This window comes from Puma concolor, chromosome B2, assembly GCF_028749965.1.
Source record: "Puma concolor isolate L17-30 chromosome B2, mPumCon1.1.hap2, whole genome shotgun sequence".
Classification (NCBI taxonomy): domain Eukaryota; kingdom Metazoa; phylum Chordata; class Mammalia; order Carnivora; family Felidae; genus Puma; species Puma concolor.
In genome coordinates this window covers 98192745-98213716 of record NC_141671.1, presented here as the reverse complement: position 1 = coordinate 98213716, position 20972 = coordinate 98192745, and the positions used below count along the sequence as shown (strand labels likewise).

General features: G+C 47.6%; 2 protein-coding genes across 2 annotated transcripts in view; both read left to right on the top strand.

Moving 5' to 3' along the window:
* PDSS2 (decaprenyl diphosphate synthase subunit 2) overlaps nt 1-1930 on the top strand; it is a 287564-nt gene extending 285634 nt beyond the window's left edge. Inside the window, exon 8 of the mRNA XM_086707531.1 lies at nt 1198-1930. Coding sequence (XP_086563657.1) covers nt 1198-1230 — 33 coding nt within the window. The 3' untranslated portion in view covers nt 1231-1930. The remainder of the gene's footprint in view (nt 1-1197) is intronic.
* An 8961-nt stretch (nt 1931-10891) lies between these two features.
* Nucleotides 10892-20972, top strand: part of BEND3 (BEN domain containing 3) — a 35541-nt gene continuing 25460 nt past the window's right edge. The window contains exon 1 of the mRNA XM_086707523.1: nt 10892-11019. The gene's annotated coding sequence lies outside the window, so the exon portion shown is untranslated. The remainder of the gene's footprint in view (nt 11020-20972) is intronic.

Genomic DNA, 20972 nt, shown 5'->3' with positions numbered 1-20972 from the left:
AGGTTGTCAGAGTCCCCACCAGTCCTTTCCTTATCCCTACTCCAAGGGTTGCTCATCATAACGCTTTGCACTGCTGTGTTCCAGACAATAGAGGATGTTCCTCTTTACCCAAGATTTCTTTCCATAAATGGAGAAACAAAAGATAGAATAAAGAGAGCTCACGGCGTTGAAAGAAACAGGGGAGCTAGTGCACTTCTTGGTAGAGGCGAAGATGTTCTTCTGTGTTGAATAGGCAGTTCACCGGCTTCACTCATGAATTCCCCTTGCTGCTTCCTGTAGGCATTTGCATCACGTATCCCTGTTCTAGGCAGCCTTGCAGAGAGATGACCATGTCCCTGGTTGGACATGACAGAGCCACTGCCTGCAGGGCATGGTGAGCAGAATGATGGATGGCTTGGCAAGAACCGAAGTGGCCAAATGCCTGGAGGGCAGAGGTCCTTGGATGCCGGCTGAGGGTGGGGACGACTCCAAAAGGATGGGGCTTAAAATAGAAAGTAAATTATAAACATAGCTATTTCAAACACACAAATGTATGGGCTGAGATTTGCACGCAATACCTTTATTACCTCACGGGCTTGGTTATTTAGCTCAGGGCTCTGGTGGCACCAGGGTGCACACGTGATAGAGGCTGCCGGAAGCTGGCTTGGAGATAGCAGGACGCCTTGTTCTTTTCCTTGTGGATGGGACAAGGAGAATGAGCATCAGAATCGTGGTTGGGGGACCATCACATGTTTTAAAAGTATATGATGGTATCTCTTTCCCTTTCTGTGTGGAGTTTGGATTTGAAATGGGGTTCTATAGTGTCTTCCAGGCAGCATTCAGGCTGGTCACGTGAACCTCTGTGTTTTTGCTGCTAAACTCGAAATGTGTTTTTCAAAACCCCAACTGTTATGTGCCTGGGCTAGTTACCTCAACAGTTCACTTACCTCATTTATGACCAATAAAAATAACCGCTGTCTTTGATTGAGGTAACTTCAGGGCTACACGTAACCGCCTTGTTTATAACCACCCTGTACGGTGGGGTTGCCCCGTGCCGTGAATAAGGAAATGGAAGCTAAAATCGTAAGCAAGCTTCCAAAATCTCACACTTAGAACATGTTGGAGTCTGGATTCAAATCCAGGTCTGTCTGACTTTATAAGCTCTGCACTCTACAGCCAGCAAGTGCAACAGCATTTTTTACCACTTGCTATTTGCAGGGCAATAATCGGACCGGAGGGATGGAAATATGAATGCAATGGCCAAGTCTCCAAGGAACAGCAAAATTAAATTAGGCGCATTTTTTAAAAGTAAAAGGGAAGGCACGTTCCTACAGTGACAGAGGTTTTGCAAGAATGCTTGGACTTGGGCTGTAGCAGAGGAAGCCACCTTGTCAGCAGAACATTCACTCTGGGACCCAGTACTTCTGGGATGCTAGGACTGAGACCAGGTAAGCATGCTACTCTTTTCCCCACCTTTTATGAGTTGAACAGTACCCCGCAAAAGATATTGAAATCCTTACCTTCGATATCTGCGAATGTGACCATACTTGGAAGTAGGGTCTTTGCAGATGATCAAGTTGAGGTGAGGCCATTAGAATGACTCTAATCCAATATGACTGGCGTCCTTATAGAAAGGAGAACTTTGGACACAGAGGGAGACACATACAGAGGGAAGACAATATGAAGACATAGGGAGAATGCCATCTACAAGCCAAGGAAAACCTAAGGCTGTCAGAAACTGGGAGAAAGGCCTGGAACAGATGTTTGCTCATAACCCTCAGAAAGAACCAACCTGGCTGACACCTTGATTTTGGACTTCTTGATTCCAGAATTGTGGGATAATACATTTCTGATGTTCTAAGCCACCCACTTTGTTACAGCAGCCATAGGAAAGAAAAACACCACCCAAACCTGTATGTTTTTTATTTATTTTGTTTTTTAATGTTTATTTTTAAGAGAGAGAGAGAGAGAGAGAGAGAGAGAGAGACAGAATGTGAGGCAGAGAGAGAAGGAGACAGAACCTGAAGCAGGCTCCAGGCTCTGAGCTGTCAGCACAGAGCCCAAGGTGGGCTCGAACCCACGAGCCATGAGATCATGACCTGAGCCAAAGTCAGACACCTAACTGACTGAGCTACCCAGGCACCCTGTAAACCTGTATACTTTTTAAAAGAGAAGATTCAGTTGTGTGGCTTTGTCATCATCCGCTTCAGAGACCTTCTACTGAGCAGATCTGGGATCAAGCCAGGAAGGCTTGGCATTGTCCACATGCAGCCTTAAACCCACTTTTTGAGCCTCAGCCTCTAGTCCAGTCAGCTGGAATGTCCAGTGCCTGTGTCAGAGTCACAGCGGGGAAGAGCCACTTGAGATACTTACTGCAGAAGGTAACTGGAGGTATGACACACATTCTGAAACGTCACGGAGTCCAGTACAAGAGTATCATGAAAGACACGAATAACAGTACAGTCAAGTAATACCAGTTAGGGGGCACCTGGATGGCTCAGTCGGTTAGGCGTCCGACTTCTGCTCAGGTCACAATCTCGTGGTTCGTGAGTTCGAGCCCCGCACTGGGCTCTGCACTGCTGGTGTAGAGCCTGCTTGGGATTCTCTCCCCGCCACTCTCTCTGCCCCCCTCCCCACTGTGTGCTCTCTATCTCTCAAAATAAATAAATAAACTTAAAAAAGTAAAAGCAATACCAGTTAGGCTGAGATAAGGTCTGTCTGCCAAAGAGCTTTAAGTGGGAGCATAGACCTGGGTGTTACTACCTCTGGTGGCAAAGGAGGTGGTGAAAACACAACAGGGGAGGTTTTGAAGGAAGAACAGGTGTTGGGAAGGGGACTATAAAAGCCTCAAAAGAGGAGGCAGAAATGCCCAGCCTGAGCAGGAAAGGAGTGCTTCCACACTCCTATGTGTCTTAGCATGGACTGGAATTTTCTGAAAGAAAAAGATTAAATTCTATTCTGGTCAGCATTGTTTTTGTTTTGAACACTCAACTGTGAAATAACTAGACTTAACCGGGCAACAGCAGAAAAACTAGTATTTAGCATATAATGCAGGTCATGCCAATTGCTAGTTATGCATCTGGAGCCTGGCGCAGTGCCTGGCACATAGTAGGCCTGCAAGAACTCTCTGTTAAATGAAAGAATGAGTTACAAACCACGTGGTCTCTCTGGACTTTATCTTTTTTCGTCTATTTAAAAATGGGATGGATTGGTATGAGGAGGTGATATACCTGTCCCATTTCAGATCTGTGATCAAAGGTAAACAGGGTGACAAAATGTGAAAACACTCTTGTTATGGGCTACATGTTTATGTCTCTCACAAATCCATACGTTGAGGTTGAGCCCTAATCCCCAGTGTAACGGTATTTGGAGATGGGGCCTTTGAGAGGTAATGAGGGTTAGATGAGGTCATAAGGGTGGGGCCCTCAGGATGGGATCAGTGCCCTCATAAGAAGAGATCCCTAGGAGGTTTGCTCCTTTTCTATCCGCCTTGTGAGGACACAGCAGGGAGGTGGCTGCCTGCAAATCAGGAAGACCGCTCTCACCAGAACCAACCATGCTGGTGTCCCGATCTCAGACCTCCAATCTCCAAAACTGTGAGAAAGCAGATTTCTGTTTTTTAAGCCCCCTAGTGTCTGGTATTTTATTATGGTGGCCTGAGCTGACTAAGACAACAATGGAAGGCACTTCATGGCTGTGGTATTATTCCAGAATTGGGGTGGTGGGTGGATGGAGCAGATAGGGGGTGTGGGCATGGGGGTGGGGTTCTGGCTTGTGGCCCAGATTCTACCACGAATTAGCTGCTTGCCTCTGGGCTCTTCCTTTATAACAACCAGCATGGGTGGTACAGGGACAGTTCCAGGAGGCACCATTCATGTAGACTAGGACCCATTTTGCCTCTAAGGTTTGACTCGATCTCAGCAAACATTTGTTGAGCATCGACTGTGTCTCAGGCACAGAGCCAGGTATTTGGAGACAGTGTTTGAATTGAACATGGTCTTGCCCTCCAGGAGTTTATGGAAAGGTAATTCCAGTGTCCCGTGAGCAGGTTCTGTGTGTTCGTCAGCGCAGGCTGCCCTAACAAGACATCATAGACATGGGAGCTTAAACCACGGACATTTATCTTTCCCAATTCTGGGTGCCAGCAGTCCAGATCAGGGTGCAGCAGCATTGGTTTGTCCTAAGGCCCCTCCCCTTGGCTTGCAGATTGCCACCTTCTTTTTGTGTCCCCATACAGCCTTTTCTCTGTGCATCGCTGACTCTCCCTCTTCTTTTAAGAATAGCAGTCAATGGGGGCGCCTGGGTGGCGCAGTCGGTTAAGCGTCCGACTTCAGCCAGGTCACGATCTCACGGTCCGTGAGTTCGAGCCCGCGTCAGGCTCTGGGCTGATGGCTCAGAGCCTGGAGCCTGTTTCTGATTCTGTGTCTCCCTCTCTCTCTGCCCCTCCCCCATTCATGCTCTGTCTCTCTCTGTCCCAAAAAATAAATAAACGTTGAAAAAAAAAATTAAAAAAAAAAAAAAAAAAAGAATAGCAGTCAATGGACCGAGACCCACCTCGTTTAACATTAATCACCTCTTTAGAGATTCTGTCTCTAAATACAGTCACTTTCTGGGGTACACTGGGGGTTAGGACTTCAGCACATGGATTTGGGGTGGGGGGGAGCAGTTAGGGTTGAGTTCCTAACAGCTTCTGTGACAGAGAAAGAAAAGGTGCCGTGGAAGTCAGTACAGAGCAGGGGCCTTTAGCCCAGACTTGGAATCCAGAAGGCCTCTCTAGGAGATCTACTCTGCATAAGACTGAAGGTTGAGGCTGGAGGCAGGGGCTGCTCCTCTGAATAAATGCAGTTGGTGAAACACAAACCTTGTATATTTCACTCTTTGGTGATCTCTGACTTAAAAAAAAATTTTTTTTAATGTTTATTTTTTAGGGATAGAGAAAGAGAGAGAGAGAGAGAGAGAGAGTGAGAGGGGGAGGAGCAGAGAGAGAGAGGGAGACACAGAATCAGAAGCAGGCTCCAGGCCTGACATGGGGCTCGAACTCAAGAGGTGTAAGATCCTGACCTGAGCTGAAGTCGAATGCTTAACTGACTGAGCCACCCAGGCGCCCCTGACCTCTCTGACTTTTTAAAAATCTGTTTGGCTTTTGGTAGGAATAACAAAGAGGAACCTGAAACTGTAGTTCCAGAGGCCAGTGGACCTTGGGCAAGCCACCTTTCCTTTTTGCCTCAGCTTCTCTATTGGTAGAATCAAGCAGTCAACATTGGTTATTTCTCAGACCTTAATGTGCCATGATTCAAGGGAAATCCTTAGATGTATTCAGTTACTTCTCTAAAATACTGGGTTGACAATTCAGAGGCTTAGGGAAACGGAGCCATGTGTTCTATAGCCAAATGCCGTATTTACTTTTGGAGCATTATTATTATGATCTTTTTTTTTTTTTAATTTGTTTTTAACGTTTATTTATTTTTGAGACAGAGAGAGACAGAGCATGAACAGGGGAGGGGCAGAGAGAGAGGGAGACACAGAATCCGAAACAGGCTCCAGGCTCTGAGCTGTCAGCACAGAGCCTGACGCAGGGCTCGAACTCACGGACCGTGAGATCATGACCTGAGCCGAAGTCGGACGCTTAATGGACCAAGCCACCCAGGCACCCCTATGATCTTTTTTTTCATAAGAACACGTGGATGAAGGGGAGCCCGGTGACAGGAGTAAATCCAGACTTTCACACCAGCTCTGCAGGACTCACAGATACTCCAGGGTGACTTTTGCTCTGTAGGCCATCGTGACGACTCAGGTTTTAGTCTGTGGGAGGGAGAAAGAGCTACAAAAGCAATAGATGCTCAATAACGGGGAAAAAAATAAAATCCAACATGACACAAAGGTATCATGTGAAAAAGTAAACATCCCTCTCCTCCCTACCATCCTCTACCTCAGGGGAAACCACTGTTACCCCTGTGTCTTCCAGGACTTTTCTATTTACGCTGAAATATATGTACGTGTTTTTCTTTTTCTTACAAAAATTGGATTACGTTATGTTATGTAGTAGGGGCACAGGGATACAAGAGCACCTGGCTCCGGGGGGTCCCAAACAGACCAGGTCCGGCCACTCGCTGCTGACAAAATTCAAAGGCAGAGAAACTAGCAGTGGTGAAACAAGAGGAATTTATTTCTGTGAGGCCAACGCCGGGAAGACAGTGGACTGCATCCCAAAGACCGTCTCCAACGTGCTGAAAATACTTCCAGGTTTACAGAAGGAAAATGTGGGGCAAAGGTGTGCGGGTACTGTAGGCAGGAAGTGAAGGTCAAATCGATCATTGTCCTGGAGCAATCACGGGTGGGGTCTTGTAGGCTCAGGGCAGCCCTTATTGCTTCAGGCGATAATTTCAGCTCTCATCCCGGGATGCTTTGCCCTCAGGGTCTGCTACCTGAGCCGGAGACAAACTGGGAAGAACCCAGCTGGGAAGTCTCCGGTCAAAATGGAGGCAGCCGAAGTCCTCTTTCAAATAGATCTCTAATTTTCTTCTACTCAATAAATCTGGCAAAGACATTCTTCTGTACCCATAAGAAAGAGTACTTTTCCTCTTCCTAAAGCCTACAGAGTATGCCATAGCATGTGTCATTCATTTAGCAACTTTTCAAATTCTCTCCCATTTTCTTGCTAACATGAATGATCCTGCAATGAACATCCTTGTAAATGTAGCTTTGGTTGAGTGTTTCCCCAGGGAAAGTGGAATCACTGGATCTCGAGTTCATTTCTATGAGGTGTTTCATTGTACAGAAAATATTTTAGGTCAAATAAGACAAAAAAAAAAAAAAAAAGCGTGTGTGTATACCATTTCATTTAAAGAATCTTTTGACCCACAGCATAAAATAATTTCTTAAAACTTGGCTGGTTACTAGAGTAGTATGTCTCCTTTTTCTTCTTTTTTTAATGGGTTCTGATTGGCTGGGAAACCAGCCTCGCTTAGTTCCTTGCTTCCTGCCTGTTGCTGCATCTGTATGATCAGTGTGGGGACTCTTGACTGCAAGCCCTTGGGCAGCCCTCTGGGCGCGGGGGCCCTGGTGGCTGCAACGCCTCCAGCCAGCACTCTGGGCTGAGAATGAGCTATAGTTCGGATTGGCATTTGTTTTCTCAAGGGCTTGAAACTGAGAGTGGGATCGCAGCAATTTTCACTCTCCCTAACATTTCTTCTCGCAGAATCCTATTGTGCAAGCCAGATATTCAACTAAAATCAGATACTAATGGCTGTGTTGGGTCCTTAAAATCTCAAGCCGCTATAAATTATTAAATAGTTCTTCAACACCGAAGGAGAACTGCCCAGCACAAATTCTCTGCAGCTTTTTCATTCAAAACTTATTTTTTACCTCCACATTGGGTCATTTACTGGTTCCGGATTCCACTAAAAGTAGTCCCCCTCCCCCCAACATCCCTTCCCCTCCCCACCCTGCCCCCAGAATACAAGGGGTTAAACTTAACTCCCCAGGCTTAATTTCCCAAACAAAAGCCAGTTTTGCAAGTTATTTTTCAAGGTGTGTCTTTCCACAAGTTCTATTTAATAAAGTTAATACATGTTCCTGCTTCCTTTCTTTTTTTCCTTCTTTTTTGTTGTCAGTATTCACGGAATCTGGATCTGTCAGCTACTTCTGTTTGAAGTTGAAGAATTGGCAAAATTATACATCCAGCAGGCAAGAAATAAAGTGGAAATGTCTCACAAGTAACAGTGAAATCTGTTGCGTTGTTTTAAGACTTAACTACTGAGGGGAAAAAAAAAAAGCCCTACTAAATATTGTCTTGGCAACTATAAATATATTTTAGCGATGATAAAAACCTTTAGAATAACAGTTCAAAGATATCTGCAACCTAATGCCTGTCTGTCTGCCACTCTTAATTATATATATTTACATTGTATATATATCCCATTCTTCATTAAATGCTGTGCAATTTTCCATTTGAGTTTTTACAGTTAGTGCTTTATGTGAATCCTTTATATGGCTAACTAGTCAATTCCCCCCTGCTGCATTTTACTCAGGTAAAATTGGAAATGAGTTCATTAGATCAATTGCAACAGCTTTAATTTGAAATCTTGAGAAATGCATTTCTAATTAAGAAATTTCCAATCAAGCAGAAAGCTAAAACTCAGGGTTCCCCCCGCCCCCGCCAGGTCTTTATACACATCCCTATGAACCATGAACAGTCTCCCACTGATTTCTTAGGGTTGTGTTAGGCAGGTATTGTATTATTTATCCTCATTCCTCTACCCATCTTACTCCATGTTTATTCACATTTTTTTCCCAGAAGGCATTACTTTTATCCAGCAGCACTTTCAGACATCATTTTTTTCCCCAGACCTATTATTTTTTATAGGCTCCAAAGTACATTTGAGATACAACTATTCCAATGCAGTGGCTGTTTTCACCTTTATGTACTATTTTCCCTTACTCCTTATTAAACAAGACAAAAAGAACCTATAAAACCATTTGAAGGTAGGTAATTTCCTGGATAGCAATGATTTCCATTTCTGTTAATAATTTGGAATGAACAGCTTACTTTGTTAAATAGATTGATCCAGTTATGCAAATTAAGATGCATGACTTACAATAATACTCAAGGTCACTTTGTCCTTCCCTAAGAGATGTTTTAAAAAGCTCAGGTAAGCATGCTGCTTGCCTTAGATGCTATTTATTAATAAAATTATATTTGACAAAATCTCTGGTTTCAAATATAACCAAAAATGTTGGTTTCTATTATTTCATTTCTATGGTTTTATTGAATTTCTCTTTAAATACCTGAATTGTTACTGTGAAGGGCTGGCTAGGATATAGATTTTCACAATACATATTTCATCTAGTCCCCTTGGTAAAAATATAACAAGGTCATTTTACGTTTTTAAACCACTTCTGTAAAGTGGTTTAAAAATGCAAAGTGAGCTTAAATGCTACTCTTAACTCTTCCTAACTCTTCTACTGGGAAATCCTAGAAAACTGAACTAATGAAATGCAATTTATACTCTTTAAATTCTAATTATAACTGTCACATTAAATTGAAGGTGAAACCAAAACTGCTGTATCTCTTAAGTGAGTCAAGAGATGCACTGTATCATACGTGTTATTTAATGTGTGAGTGTAAAAGTCAAGTTCCCGGCAGAAATCGAGGTGCCTCCATTCGGTCTTCTGGGAATGTATAAATTAACCATTCTGCCCCAAGCGGTCCTCCTCCCTTCCTCCCTCCGCCCTATTTTAAATGTAGATAGGGCGTCTCAAGTCTTTTGAATTTGAAGGGCTGCTATCTCGGCCCCATTCTTTTCATCATCCTGTTTTGAATGACACTGAGCACGTATGGATTCTTTTATAAAAGCACCCCCTGGATGCAGGGCTCAGTTCTCCCGGAGGCTTGCTAATTTTGCATAGCAATTAGTACTGACTTCTCAAAATGGGCTATCCAAATACAGCTCCAGAATGTTCCACGTAGTTCCTCAAAGGTCTTGGATAACCCTGTGCCTTTAGATTTCAAATCCGAAGGGAAGGAACTTGCATAATTACTAAATTCCCAACTGGAGTGGTCCGGAGGAGGATACGGTAATCCAAAAGTATACGTTAATTCAAACCCTCCCGGCGACTGGCCAGCAAGGAGCCAGCATATGCCTTCTTTTAAAATCTATTCTACCTATTCACTGACCGCGCAGGGCTGGGCCACATGGTCCTCTCTTGCAGCCAGTCAGCTGTGAGCAGCAGATGGGATCATTTGCATTTTTCTTTTTATATTTACTCCGACCGGCAAATTAAAGGATTAAAAAAAAAAAAACTACATTCTCATCGTTTGCCTAAAATATAATCGTGGTTTAACTGTTGGATTGGGCTTCCCTGACCCTCACGCCACACCCCTTCAAGTCGCTAAGACTTAAGAAAATACTCGAGGGGTAGGCTTCGTATTAATCAACTTGGAATCTACAGTCCGGGAGTCAGAAGGAGAAAGAATCCGCCCTTATTGAACTGGTGACTCGTGTTTTTCTATTTTAAGCGCCCGGCGCAGATATCCCGTGGCTTGTGGGTCTGCGAGCGCGCGCACTTCTGAAATCTCTCGCTCCGTAGCCTCAAACCTCAAAACTTCGGGTTACAAGTAGAAGGCAGATTTTCAGCACAGGCTTACAACAGAGGGCGGCCACCCTGCTGGGGGAGTGGCCAGAGCCAGCGTTTCCCAGCGCCCGAGTCGCTCTCCCGCGCCCCGCCTGACTCCATGCCGGCTCCGCGGGGCCTCGGGGGCCACCCGGGTCCCGGCGCCCCGAGGTCTTTGTGCGGATCGCGGCGCGGGAACACCCGCCCAGGGGGCCAGGGCCACGATCGGGATGCCAAAAACTCGGGAGAGACGCGGGCGCCAAGGGAGGAGACGACCCGCAGAGTCGCCGTCCCGCAGAGAAAAAAAAAAAAAAAAAGTCGAAAAAGAGGCTTTTCAGGTCAAACTCCTCGGGTTTGAGCAACCACGTTTTAGAGCAATGACTCGCGGGGGGAGAACACACGGTGTGCAGGGGACATTGTTAGGCAGCGCTGCCCGGGCGCGCCGTGGGTTTCTCAGCCGCCGCCCCCACCGCGGGCCGCCGGCGCGGGCCCACGTGGAGCGGCGCGGCGCTGGACGAGCGCGCAGGGCCGCCCGGGTCCCCGGAGTGCGCGCCCCAGCTCCCCGCCGCGGCCGTTCACGCCCGAGCGCCGCCGCCGGTCCCGCGTGTGCCCCGCTGAGGGGGAGGGGCGGGCCAGGGGTGGGGGCGGAGGGGTTGTGGTTCCACTGCAGCGGGGGCTCCTGTGTCCTTGTGCGGAAATGACACACGGAGTCCCGTCACGTCACGCGAGAGCGCAGCGCACGGACACACACAAAGAGAGGGGAAAATACACGGCGCCCTCCCGCCGCCCCCAGCAACTCCCCGGGCCGCCCCGGCCAGGCCCTCCGCGCGCGGCCCCCGCTCTCCGGCCCCGCGCTCCCCCACCCCCCCACGTGGCGCCCAAACTCGGCGCGGGCCCGCTCTGCAAAGTACAGAACTCGCGTCCCAGGTAAGTGCGGGGCGGATCAAGCCGGCCGCGCGGTGGCGGCTCCGGGGCAGACGGACGGGCGAGTGGCTGCAACATCCATGCCGGGGTGGGGGCGGGAGCAGGGGAGGGGACGCGAAGGGGGGCTGCCCCGAGCGCGCCCGCCGGGAGGAGCGCCCACCCCCGCGCAGGGCCGAGTCGCCGGAGCGGGCGCCCGGCGCCCACGGGCTCGCCGCGCCCATTGTGCCGCGCGCCCCTTTGTGCCCGCTCGGAACGCGGCGGCTCCATGGCGTTCCGGGGAGCACGCGCGCCGCCCGGGGGCGGGGGGGGGGGGACGCGGAGTGGAACGGTCCGCGCCGCCGCCGCCCGCCCCACTCGCGCCGTGCGCGGGCCCCGCACCCCCGCCTGGCGCCGGGATGGAGCGGCCGGGGCCGCCGGAAGGCTCGGCGGAGCCCGCGGTGGGCTCGGCGCTCGCGCTCGGCCGGGCTTCGGCGGGGCACGGCTTGGCTTGTAGAAGGGGGTGTCAGAGCAGGAGCAGGGGGCGGGGACTGGAGGGTGATGCGGAGCGGGGAGCTGGAGGCCGGAGGAGCCGCCGTTCGGAGGGACGCTGCCTCCGGAGTCTGCAAATGGAGCAAGGCAGGCAGGCAGGCCGGCGGCGGCGGCGGCGACGGCGGCGGCCGGGATCGGACGGGGACGGGCCCCGCCGCCAGGGGGCGCGGCGCTCCCTCCCCGGCCGTCCACGGCGCGGTTCGCGGTTCCCGCTGCCCGGGAGCTGGAGGCGGGCCCGGCGCCCTGGGTGTGCACCCGGGCTGGCGCGAGGCCTTCCCGGTCAGCCGCGGACCTGGAGCCCAGGGCGCTCGTTGCTCCTCGTGATCGCCCGCCCCCTTTCCCTTTTTATTGTAAACGTGATTTCCCACGCAGACTTTGCCCTCCTCTATCGGTGAGCTGTGCTGCAGTGCTTGTGATGGCCTTGTGTGCCGCGACATACCGTTTTTTACAAGGTGTTTTTACAGGGGTGAAAGAGTTTGATTGCTCAGGTGGCACGTCTGGAAGAATTTTACACGCGAAGGCTAACCAGCCTAGGGTGCACGGAATAGGGCTAAGCGCTTCAGAGTTGGTAATGTTCAACTTCACTTTCTTAAAGTGACTTTTGAATGTTTACCGTGCCTGAAAGCTGCGGCTGCAGGAAACTGAGGCAAGGAAGTGAACTCTCTGGCTTGTTCGGTCTATGAGAGAGGGATGGAGGAGATCTTTTGTTATCTGCACTCCCAATCCCCTCAGTTTTTGTTTGTTTTGTTTCATCATCCGTCCCTAGTTAATGGTTTTGTATCACCGTACAGAACTCTGGCAGCTTCTCTCACCCTTCCTGCTGAGATGTGTGCAAGATCTTGTATCTTCTTGACACTTTTTCCTCCCCAGCCACCAACCTAGTGTCTGATAACATAGTAGGTGCTCAGTAAATATTTGCTAAATGAATGGAGACCCTCTTGGATTCCAGAAGAAAGGTGGGGTTAGTGCAGCCTGTTTCTACTAGTGGGTTAGCTGGTGTATGTGTGGCCCTTGAAATGAAATTCACGGATAAGACCAGAGCCTTTAACGTCTGTCATGTAAAAACTCCACCACTGAATGTGAGTTTTACTAGAGACACTCATCCCTTTGCTGAAGTAATTTAACAGACACGTTTTATGTCCTTCCTTTCCCCCACCACACACAGAGCACTAGAGCAAAGAAGATAGACCAGTTATGACTAGTACACAAGGTGATCATCCCAATAACCTATTTAGGGTGCCACTTTTATTCACTTATTCATGCTATCCCTTTTGGTCACTTCTAGGTTCCTGAGCACGCCTTACGTGAGCAAAGGAATTGCAGAATGTATAATAATTAGGAATTAGAATCAATGCTGACATAGGTTTGATTAGGTGAAAATATAATCTGAAAGATGTCCCACCTGTCACTTTTTAGAGCTGACTGAAAGCCCCTGAAACAGTGAAGAAGGAAACAATAAGCTTTTATGAATTGAATTGACACCATGATGAAAACTCTGGGGATGTGTCTTTTAAATACCTCAAATTTTGTAATGTAGAAACACATGAAGGTTGCTAGCCAACCAACAAAAATAACTTGGTGTCAGTGTATGGGAGGTTGGGGTTTAGCATTTTTTTCCTGGCACCCAATTGTGATAACAGGTGGTGAATTATGGTTGCCACCCTTGTTATTCATTGTGTCCATTATTGGCTCAGGTAAGTTTGGGGGATTCATTCATAGAATTAATCTGGTTCATGGGACTTTTCTGTATCAGCCCCCTTGGTGGTGGTTACAGGGATGTATACATATGTGCTATCTTTCATGGAACTGCACACCCTTCCCCCCCAGAGAGTAAATTACTGTACGCCAATTTTTAAAAATAAAATTTAAAGGGGCGCCTCGGTGGCTCGTTTGGTTGAGCATCTGACTTCAGCTCAGGTCATAACATCAAGGTTCATGAGTTCGAACCCCGTACTGGCCTCTCTGCTGACAGCGCTGAGCCCTCTTGGTATCCTCTGTCTCCCTCTCTCTCTGCCCCTCCCCCGCTGGTACTGTCTTTCCCTCTCAATAATAAATAAACATTAAGATAAGATAAAAATTTTTAAAGTCACACACACACACACAACACACATGCCCCTAAATTGGGTATTTTATGTGCTTTGTGAGTGTCAGCTTGCTTGTGCTATTTCTTTCCCCTTCCAGATTGGACAGTTGCTCTTCTTCCCCTTCTGATGCTCCAGTATCTCTTGCAACATTATTTCAGCTCAGAGCACTTGTGGTTTCTGGAACTTAGCTGCCACACATGACGGGCAAACGCCAAGCTAAGAGCGCTCCATGCTGGCATCAGGCCTTCAGTGTGTCAAACGGGAGAGGTGCTATTTCACTTGGAGGGTGGTAAATGCCTGGCATGTTAGTCACTGAATGATCAGAGCTTTTACAAACTATTGTTTTAGAGCTGAGTTTTTCTCAGCAGCTCACCATTTTCAATCCAACTTGAAATACATGTATTAAACGTCAGTTGTCTACTTATGTTGTCTCTTCTCACCTCATTTTCAGTTCTCAGTGGCCAGTGAAACAGTTGCATCAGGATCTATAAGGACATTGATTGCTCAATTTGAATAAATTACTTACTGGTTTTTCTTTCTTTCTTTCTTTCTTTCTTTCTTTCTTTCTTTCTTTCTTTTTTTTTTTGAGTTTTTCTTTTTTTTTTTTTTAAATAATTTATTGTCAAGTTAGCTAACATACAGCATATACTGTGTACTCTTGGCTTCGGGAGTAGATTCCTGTGATTCATCACTTAACATACAACACCCAGTGCTCATCCCAACAAGTGCCCTCCTAGTGCCCATCTCCCACTTTCCCCCACCCCTCCAACTCCCCACCCCCATTAACCCTCAATTTGTTCTCTATATTTAAGATTTTCTTATGGTTTGCCTCTCTCTGTAACTTATTTTTCCTTCCCTTCCCCTATGGCTTTTTGTTAAGTTTCTCAAATTCCACAAATGAGTGAAAATACATGATCTCTTTTTCTGACCGACATATTTCACTTAGCATAATGCCCTCCAGTTCCATCCATGTTGTCACAAATGGCAAGATTTCATTCTTTTTCACTGCTGAATAGTATTCCTGTGTGTGTGTGTGTGTGTGTGTGTGTGTGTGTGTGTGTGTGTGCACGCATCTTCTTTATCCATTCATCAGTTGATGGACATTTGGGCTCTTTCCATGATTTGGCTATTGTTGATAGCGCTGCTATAAACTTCGGGGTACATGTGCCCCTCTGAATCAGCACTCCTGTATTCTTTGGGTAAATTCCTACTAGGGCTATTGCTGGGTCGTAGGGTAGTTCTATTTTTAGTTTTGTGAGGCACCTCCACACTGTTCTCCAGAGTGGCTGCATCAGTTTGCATTTATTTCTTTAACCTCTACACTCAGTGTGGGGCTCAAACTCACAACCCCAAGATGAGGAGTCACATGCTCTTCCAACTGAGTCAGCCAAGGGCCCCTGGTCTTGTAGGCAAGGGGCTGTTGGTTTGAGCATGGAGCCTGTGAATGGAAGGATGGAGGCTTGGGGGAGGGGGGGTATTTACACAAGACTGCCCCAACTCTAATTAGCTCATGTGGTCACAAGACAATGCACTTGAAAAAGTGGGAAGTACAGAGGAAGCTCAGCTTATGCCTCCTAGGAAAATTAGTCACCATTGTCCAGTCAGTCACATGGGTGACTGCTGGGATGTGCTGGCCCTCTTTTCCTCCTTGAGCCCCAGCTTCTGGGTGCCAGGGTTAAAGTTAGAAGTCTGGCGCCTCTTACTATCTACTGAAATCATTGTTGCACTATATGCTAACTACCTTGGATGTAAATTAAAAAATAAATCAAATAAAAAGAAAAAGAAGTCTGGTGCCTCTTACTATTGATGTCCAAGGAGGTAGCCCTTCTTGGCCTCATGAAGGGCTTAATTATAATGGCTTAGCTGAGGAAGACATCACATTTAGTCACATCCAGACAAGATCGTGTCTGAAGGGTAAGACCCCAAATCGCAGGCAGGCAGGGTCAGGAGGTTGTGCCTCTGAGCTTTGCAGGAAGATGCCGTCGTACTCTGAATAAGGAAGGCAGCAACAGTTAGTTACAGCTTTAGAAGACTCCGGGTGGCGGCAGGAATTGCCCTGGTTTTTGTGAGGACTGGTATTTTTCAAACTGCATTTGCAGATGTGTCTAAAAATAAAAACAAATTGCAAACATGTCCTGCAAGTCCCCTGGGCAGGATGCCACTGCCAGGAGGGCTGGGTTCTGAGAGCCCCGAGACTCCCAGCCGTTCCTGTAAACCCAGAGCCCCGAGCCCCGCAAGAGCATATGGCATGGGAACATTCTTCCAGTCCTTAGGGAGAGCATTTTATTTGATTTTATCCCCTTCCAGTTGTTTCTTTCATTTAAAAGAAAAATAGAAAAGTTACTAAAACTTTTAAAAGCTTTAAACCATATTACTTAATTTTGCAGTTTTAAAGAAAATTCACTATTAAAATGCACTTTGAAAATCTTTTTTTTTTTTAAGGGCTCTGTAACGGATAACACTAAGTGCTATGTGCCAGTCACTCTCTCCTTTGTCATTTTCACGGAAACTCTTGAGGTGGGGGTAGTGTGTCCAGCCCCATTTTACAGAAGAACCAACCGAGGTTGGGTGAGCAACTTGCCCGCGTCAGGGTTTCCACCTGATTCTTCCTGACCCTAAACTTCGATAGGGAATTCCCATTTTCTCGAGATCAGCGGCGCGAGTCGCTCTGGTGGTCCAGGGGCCCAGCTGGCCAGTTGACTTGCTCTGCAGCAGAGCCCAGCCTACAGAGGGGTGCCCCTGGGAAAGGGAGAAAGGAAAGCGTGGCCTGCTCATGTCCCGCTCGGTCCCGGCTCTTCTTGAAAGGCTGGAATGGGACCATCGCCCCCGAGTCCACCTCCGTCCCTTCCCTCTTCATGTTCCCTGTGATACCCCCCACCCCAAGTGAGGCTCAGACTGCCACCCTCCCTGCAAAATAAGAGGGCTCTTGTGGGGACTGCGTGGGTTAGCATGGGACACAGACCGTGCAGCTGGAAATGTTAGCTGCTGTCCTCCTTCACCGTGCTCAGTTTTTAAAATCCTCGTGACCGATATCACGAAGCCAGATCAGTTGTGAAGAGGATGAAGTGAGGTTCGGTTGGGTCTCAAGCTCTTTAAATCCTGAGTACATTTTATTAATAGCACCCTTAGAATGGCCCGAACGTTTTTTTCTCTGCTTTACCCTTCGAATGCAGCAGCACCACACACGGGTTCCAATCGCATTGCTCTCCTGGGGCTCACATTCCCAGCAGCCCTTCCTGTGGTGAGGGTTTGCCTCACTTTACATCTGAAAACATGACTTGGGAGGATCTGCCCCCCTGAGTGGCCTGAGGTCAGGGCTGCAGGCCCCCCCCCTCCCCCGCCCCTTCTAGGACCAGCAGCTCAGCCCCCTCAGCCCAGGGGCCAACACCAAGTTCAGTGGACGTTTCCGATTTAGCTGGGCCAGGATCCTGAGTCAGCTGGCTGGGATTTGAACCTCGAGGTTTCAGGAAGCCCAAGTACTTCCCATTTCGAGGCCTGCTGCTGGTCCTGGTGTGAGTCCTGGCCAGCCACAAGCCCTTGGCACCTTGGATTAGCCATGAGCTGCTCTCGCAAGGGGCCTGGGCTGGTTGCTCTCTCAAGGAGCACTGGTTCTGTGGAAAGAACTGGATGGAGAGGACCCCTGTGGGACATTGAGGGAGGAGACCCAGGACCCTGTGAAGGCAGTGGGCTTTGGCAAGGAATGGCCACCCCAGCTGACCCCTGCTGTTCTTTCTGTGGTCTTGCATTCAGCTCTCAGCAAGAATTCCCCAAGTCAGGTTCTGTGTGACTCTTTATTACCCACTTTAACCAGTCACCACACCACACCTTCCTTTTTCTGTGGTTCAGCCATTCCTCAGCTCTGAAGACCTCCTGACCTTCCTTCTCCCAGCTCCTCCTGCTGCTTCACCCTGGGGCCAGGCCCCTCAGAGCAGGCCTCTGCTCGCCTAGTTTGGGCCAATTTTGAGGATTCAGGGAAGGAGGGCCCCAGAGCGGGTCAGAACATCTCCTGTGGTGCTTAGACACCAGAGAGCCTTGTAGAAAAGACCACATTTTTTTCTTTGTTTTTAAAATTAAATTAAAAAAAATTTTTTTAACGTTTATTTATTATTGAGAGACAGAGAGACACAGAGCATGAGCAGGGGAGGGGCACAGAGAGAGGGAGACACAAAATCCGAAGCAGGCTCCAGGCTCCAAGCTATCAGCACAGAGCCTGATGCGGGGCTCGAACTCACAAACTGTGAGATCATGACCTGAGCCGAAGTCAGATGCTTAACCTACTGAGCCACCCAGGCGCCCCAATTTAATTTTTTTAAAGAGAGGGAGAGTCTTAAGCAGACTCCACACTCAGCGCAGAGCCTGACCCTGGGATCACGACCTGAACCGAAATCAAGAGTTGGACACTCAACAGTCTGAGCCACCCAGGTGCCCTGAAAGGACTACATTTTAACAGTTGTCATCCAGAGTATAGGAACCCAGCAAGTTAGGCCCCTGCCTGGTGAATTGCTGAACTGCTGGCCAGTCCATTCATTTCTCCAGCCAGCCACGAACTCTCCAGTGACCTGGCCTTTGAGCCCTGATCCAGAAGACTTGCTCTGGCTTTTTGAGTTTTGTCTTGTTTTGTTTTTTCCTCCCATGAAATTTGCCTTATTTTGAAAAATCTTTCAAGTATCAGGCAAATGCGTTGTTAGAGCCTGTAATGTACCCACCAGGAGATGACATTTCCTTATGGTTCAAAACTGATCTCCTTTCCTTCTCATTCACACCCAGGTTTATGAGCTAAGAGTTTTTTCTCATCTCTCTCTCTCTCCCCACACTGATACACCTTCAGCGGCAGTAACTCAGAGGCAGTTAGGAAATGAAAGGTCTTCACTGGTTTGTCAGTTGTATATTGATTCTTAGACTATCGACATTTTAAATGTTTAAAAGTTAAATGATTTGATTGTACATAATTAGCGTGTTGCTGTTTGTGGGCCTAGGTTAGAATATGCCGTGGCTATATTCTATATTCATATTGTAATACTTCTTTTTTTTTCCGTTTTTAAAAATTTCTTTTTTATTTTCAAAGAATTCCATGTCCGCTGTAGAATATTTGGAAAGTAGAAGGAAATATTCGGGGGGAAAAAATCATCCATAATCTCCTAATTGGAGGCAATTAACATTGTGGCATATTTCCTTCCAGCTGCTTTATGGCATTTTTTAAATTATGCTGTTGACATCTCCCCAGTGAACTTTGAAGTATGTTGTTATTGACTGGGTAGCCCTGTAATGAACAATTGATTTTGAATCTTTACACATAATTTAATGCTCGGCTCTTCCTGTCAATAGAGGTTTTGGATCCATGTGTTGAGAAAAATGTGTCGAAGTTCACTTCCTAACGTTGTCTGATGGAAATAACAATAGTGATCAAAGGGGATCTCAGTGCAGGTCACTTTCAGTTTGTTGTCTCTCCCATTTTGTCAGCATGTTTTAGTGGAATTTGTCAGTAAATAATAATAGCTAAGGGCTGTGGAGGGCTTCTGCACCGGGATTTCCACCCTCATTCCGATGCTCCGTTCCTGCCCGTGCTTAGCCTAAGATCCCCTGTAAGGTAACAGAGCTCTGGTTCTCTGCTCTCTGCTCTCTGGCCTCTGCTCATAGAGGCAACTGCATAGCATAACTTTCAAGTGTGTGAGGCTCTGTAAGTGACACAGGGATTTGGTTACAGGTCCTTAGAAGCTGAAAGCGATAAGGAAGATCAAGATTTGCCCATTTAAGCACTGACAAAGTTCTTTTCAAAGTAGACTTTTCTTCCACCTAGAATTTGCTTTAATGTTATTTCTCTCCCTCTCCCAAGGAAGAAAAGTCTGGTGGGCATGTACCAGAGCCTAAAATTATTTGTATCCAGGTCACAAAATTGCAAGCATTGGTGGTCTCCTGCACAGCTGTGGCAGGCAGCCTGTGTTTACTAGATGTGAGTTACGGTTGTTATGGAAACCCTAATGTAGTATCTCCTAACCTTGGGGTTCTGAGTGCTCTTTCCTTCCTGTGACTTTTATCTGACGCCGTTTACCCAACCTCCCCTCTGACAGAGGCTCCACAGTTCCGTCTTCATTCTCCAGGCCCTCCGTCTTGACTTGTGTTGGTTGTGATCAGTCCCAGTAAATAGGCTGTGTGGTCCGTCATCCCCTGCGCAGAGGACAGTCGCCCCACTGACACCAGCAGCTCCCATCACGCCGTGGGGGGTGTAGCCCCCAAAGCACTGATCAGGCAGGCTTGAGCACATTCCCAACCTTTCTGGGCCTTGGATCCCATACTCTAAAAGGAGATCATCTCTGAGGTCTGTTGTGTCTCTAAAACCGCCTCGGTTTCTTGACTCATAAAACGAGACTGACAGGAGTTTCTCCCTCACAGGATTGTTAGGTGACCTTAGTTTACTGTGAAGCCCCTTCTACGGAGTAGGCCCTTGCTGCTATTGATTCTCACCGAGTATGCAAAGCCCTGGGCAGTGAGGTGAGGAGTCGGAAGAGAATGCACAGCAGTTTCTGCTTTCCAGGAGCTTGCTCAGTGCGGGGGTCGGCCCTGCTGGACCCCTCCCTTAGTGCCCTCAGCACTGCCCGTAGCCAGGGAGCTCCTACCCCACGGAAGGAAGCTCATTACCTTGCTCCTGACCCTCTCCTCCCAGAGAAACTACTCACTCCCGATCCTTGTCTCCGAATCTGCTTCTGGGGGGAACTCAAGCTAAAAAAGAAGTGATAGAGAAACTTACATGATATATTTATTAAGTGAGAAAAACGAGGATCAGGATCTTAACTCTTCCAGTTTTTGCATGTGTTCATAGGCTTAAAAAATACGGAAGACCCCTTGGAGCGCCTGGGTGGCTCAGTTGGTTAAGCGTCAGACTTTGGCTCAGGTCATGATTTCACGATTCGTGAGTTCAAGCCCCGCGTCGGGCTCTGTGCTGACAGCTCGGAGCCTGGAGCCTCCTTCGGATTCTGTGTCTCCCTCTCTCTTTGCCCCTCCCCCGCTCATGCTCTGTCTCTCTCTGTCTCTTTTTCTCTCTCAAAAATAAACATTAAAAAAAATTTTTTTTTTAATTACTGAAGACCCCAAAGAGCCTTTGTTTATATAGGTTATATCTGTCAATATTTACTGTGTTAGAAATTCAAATGGAAAAATGTTTAAATATTTGTTAACTCATTTAAAAACCATAGTAAATCCATTACAAGGTAACGTCAGTAATAGTTTAATGGGGGCACCTGGGTGGCTCAGTCGGTTAAATGTTTGACTCTTGATACTGGATCAGGTCATGATCTCGTGGTCATGAGATCGATCTCCAAGTTGGGCTCCGAGCTGAGCACGGAGCCT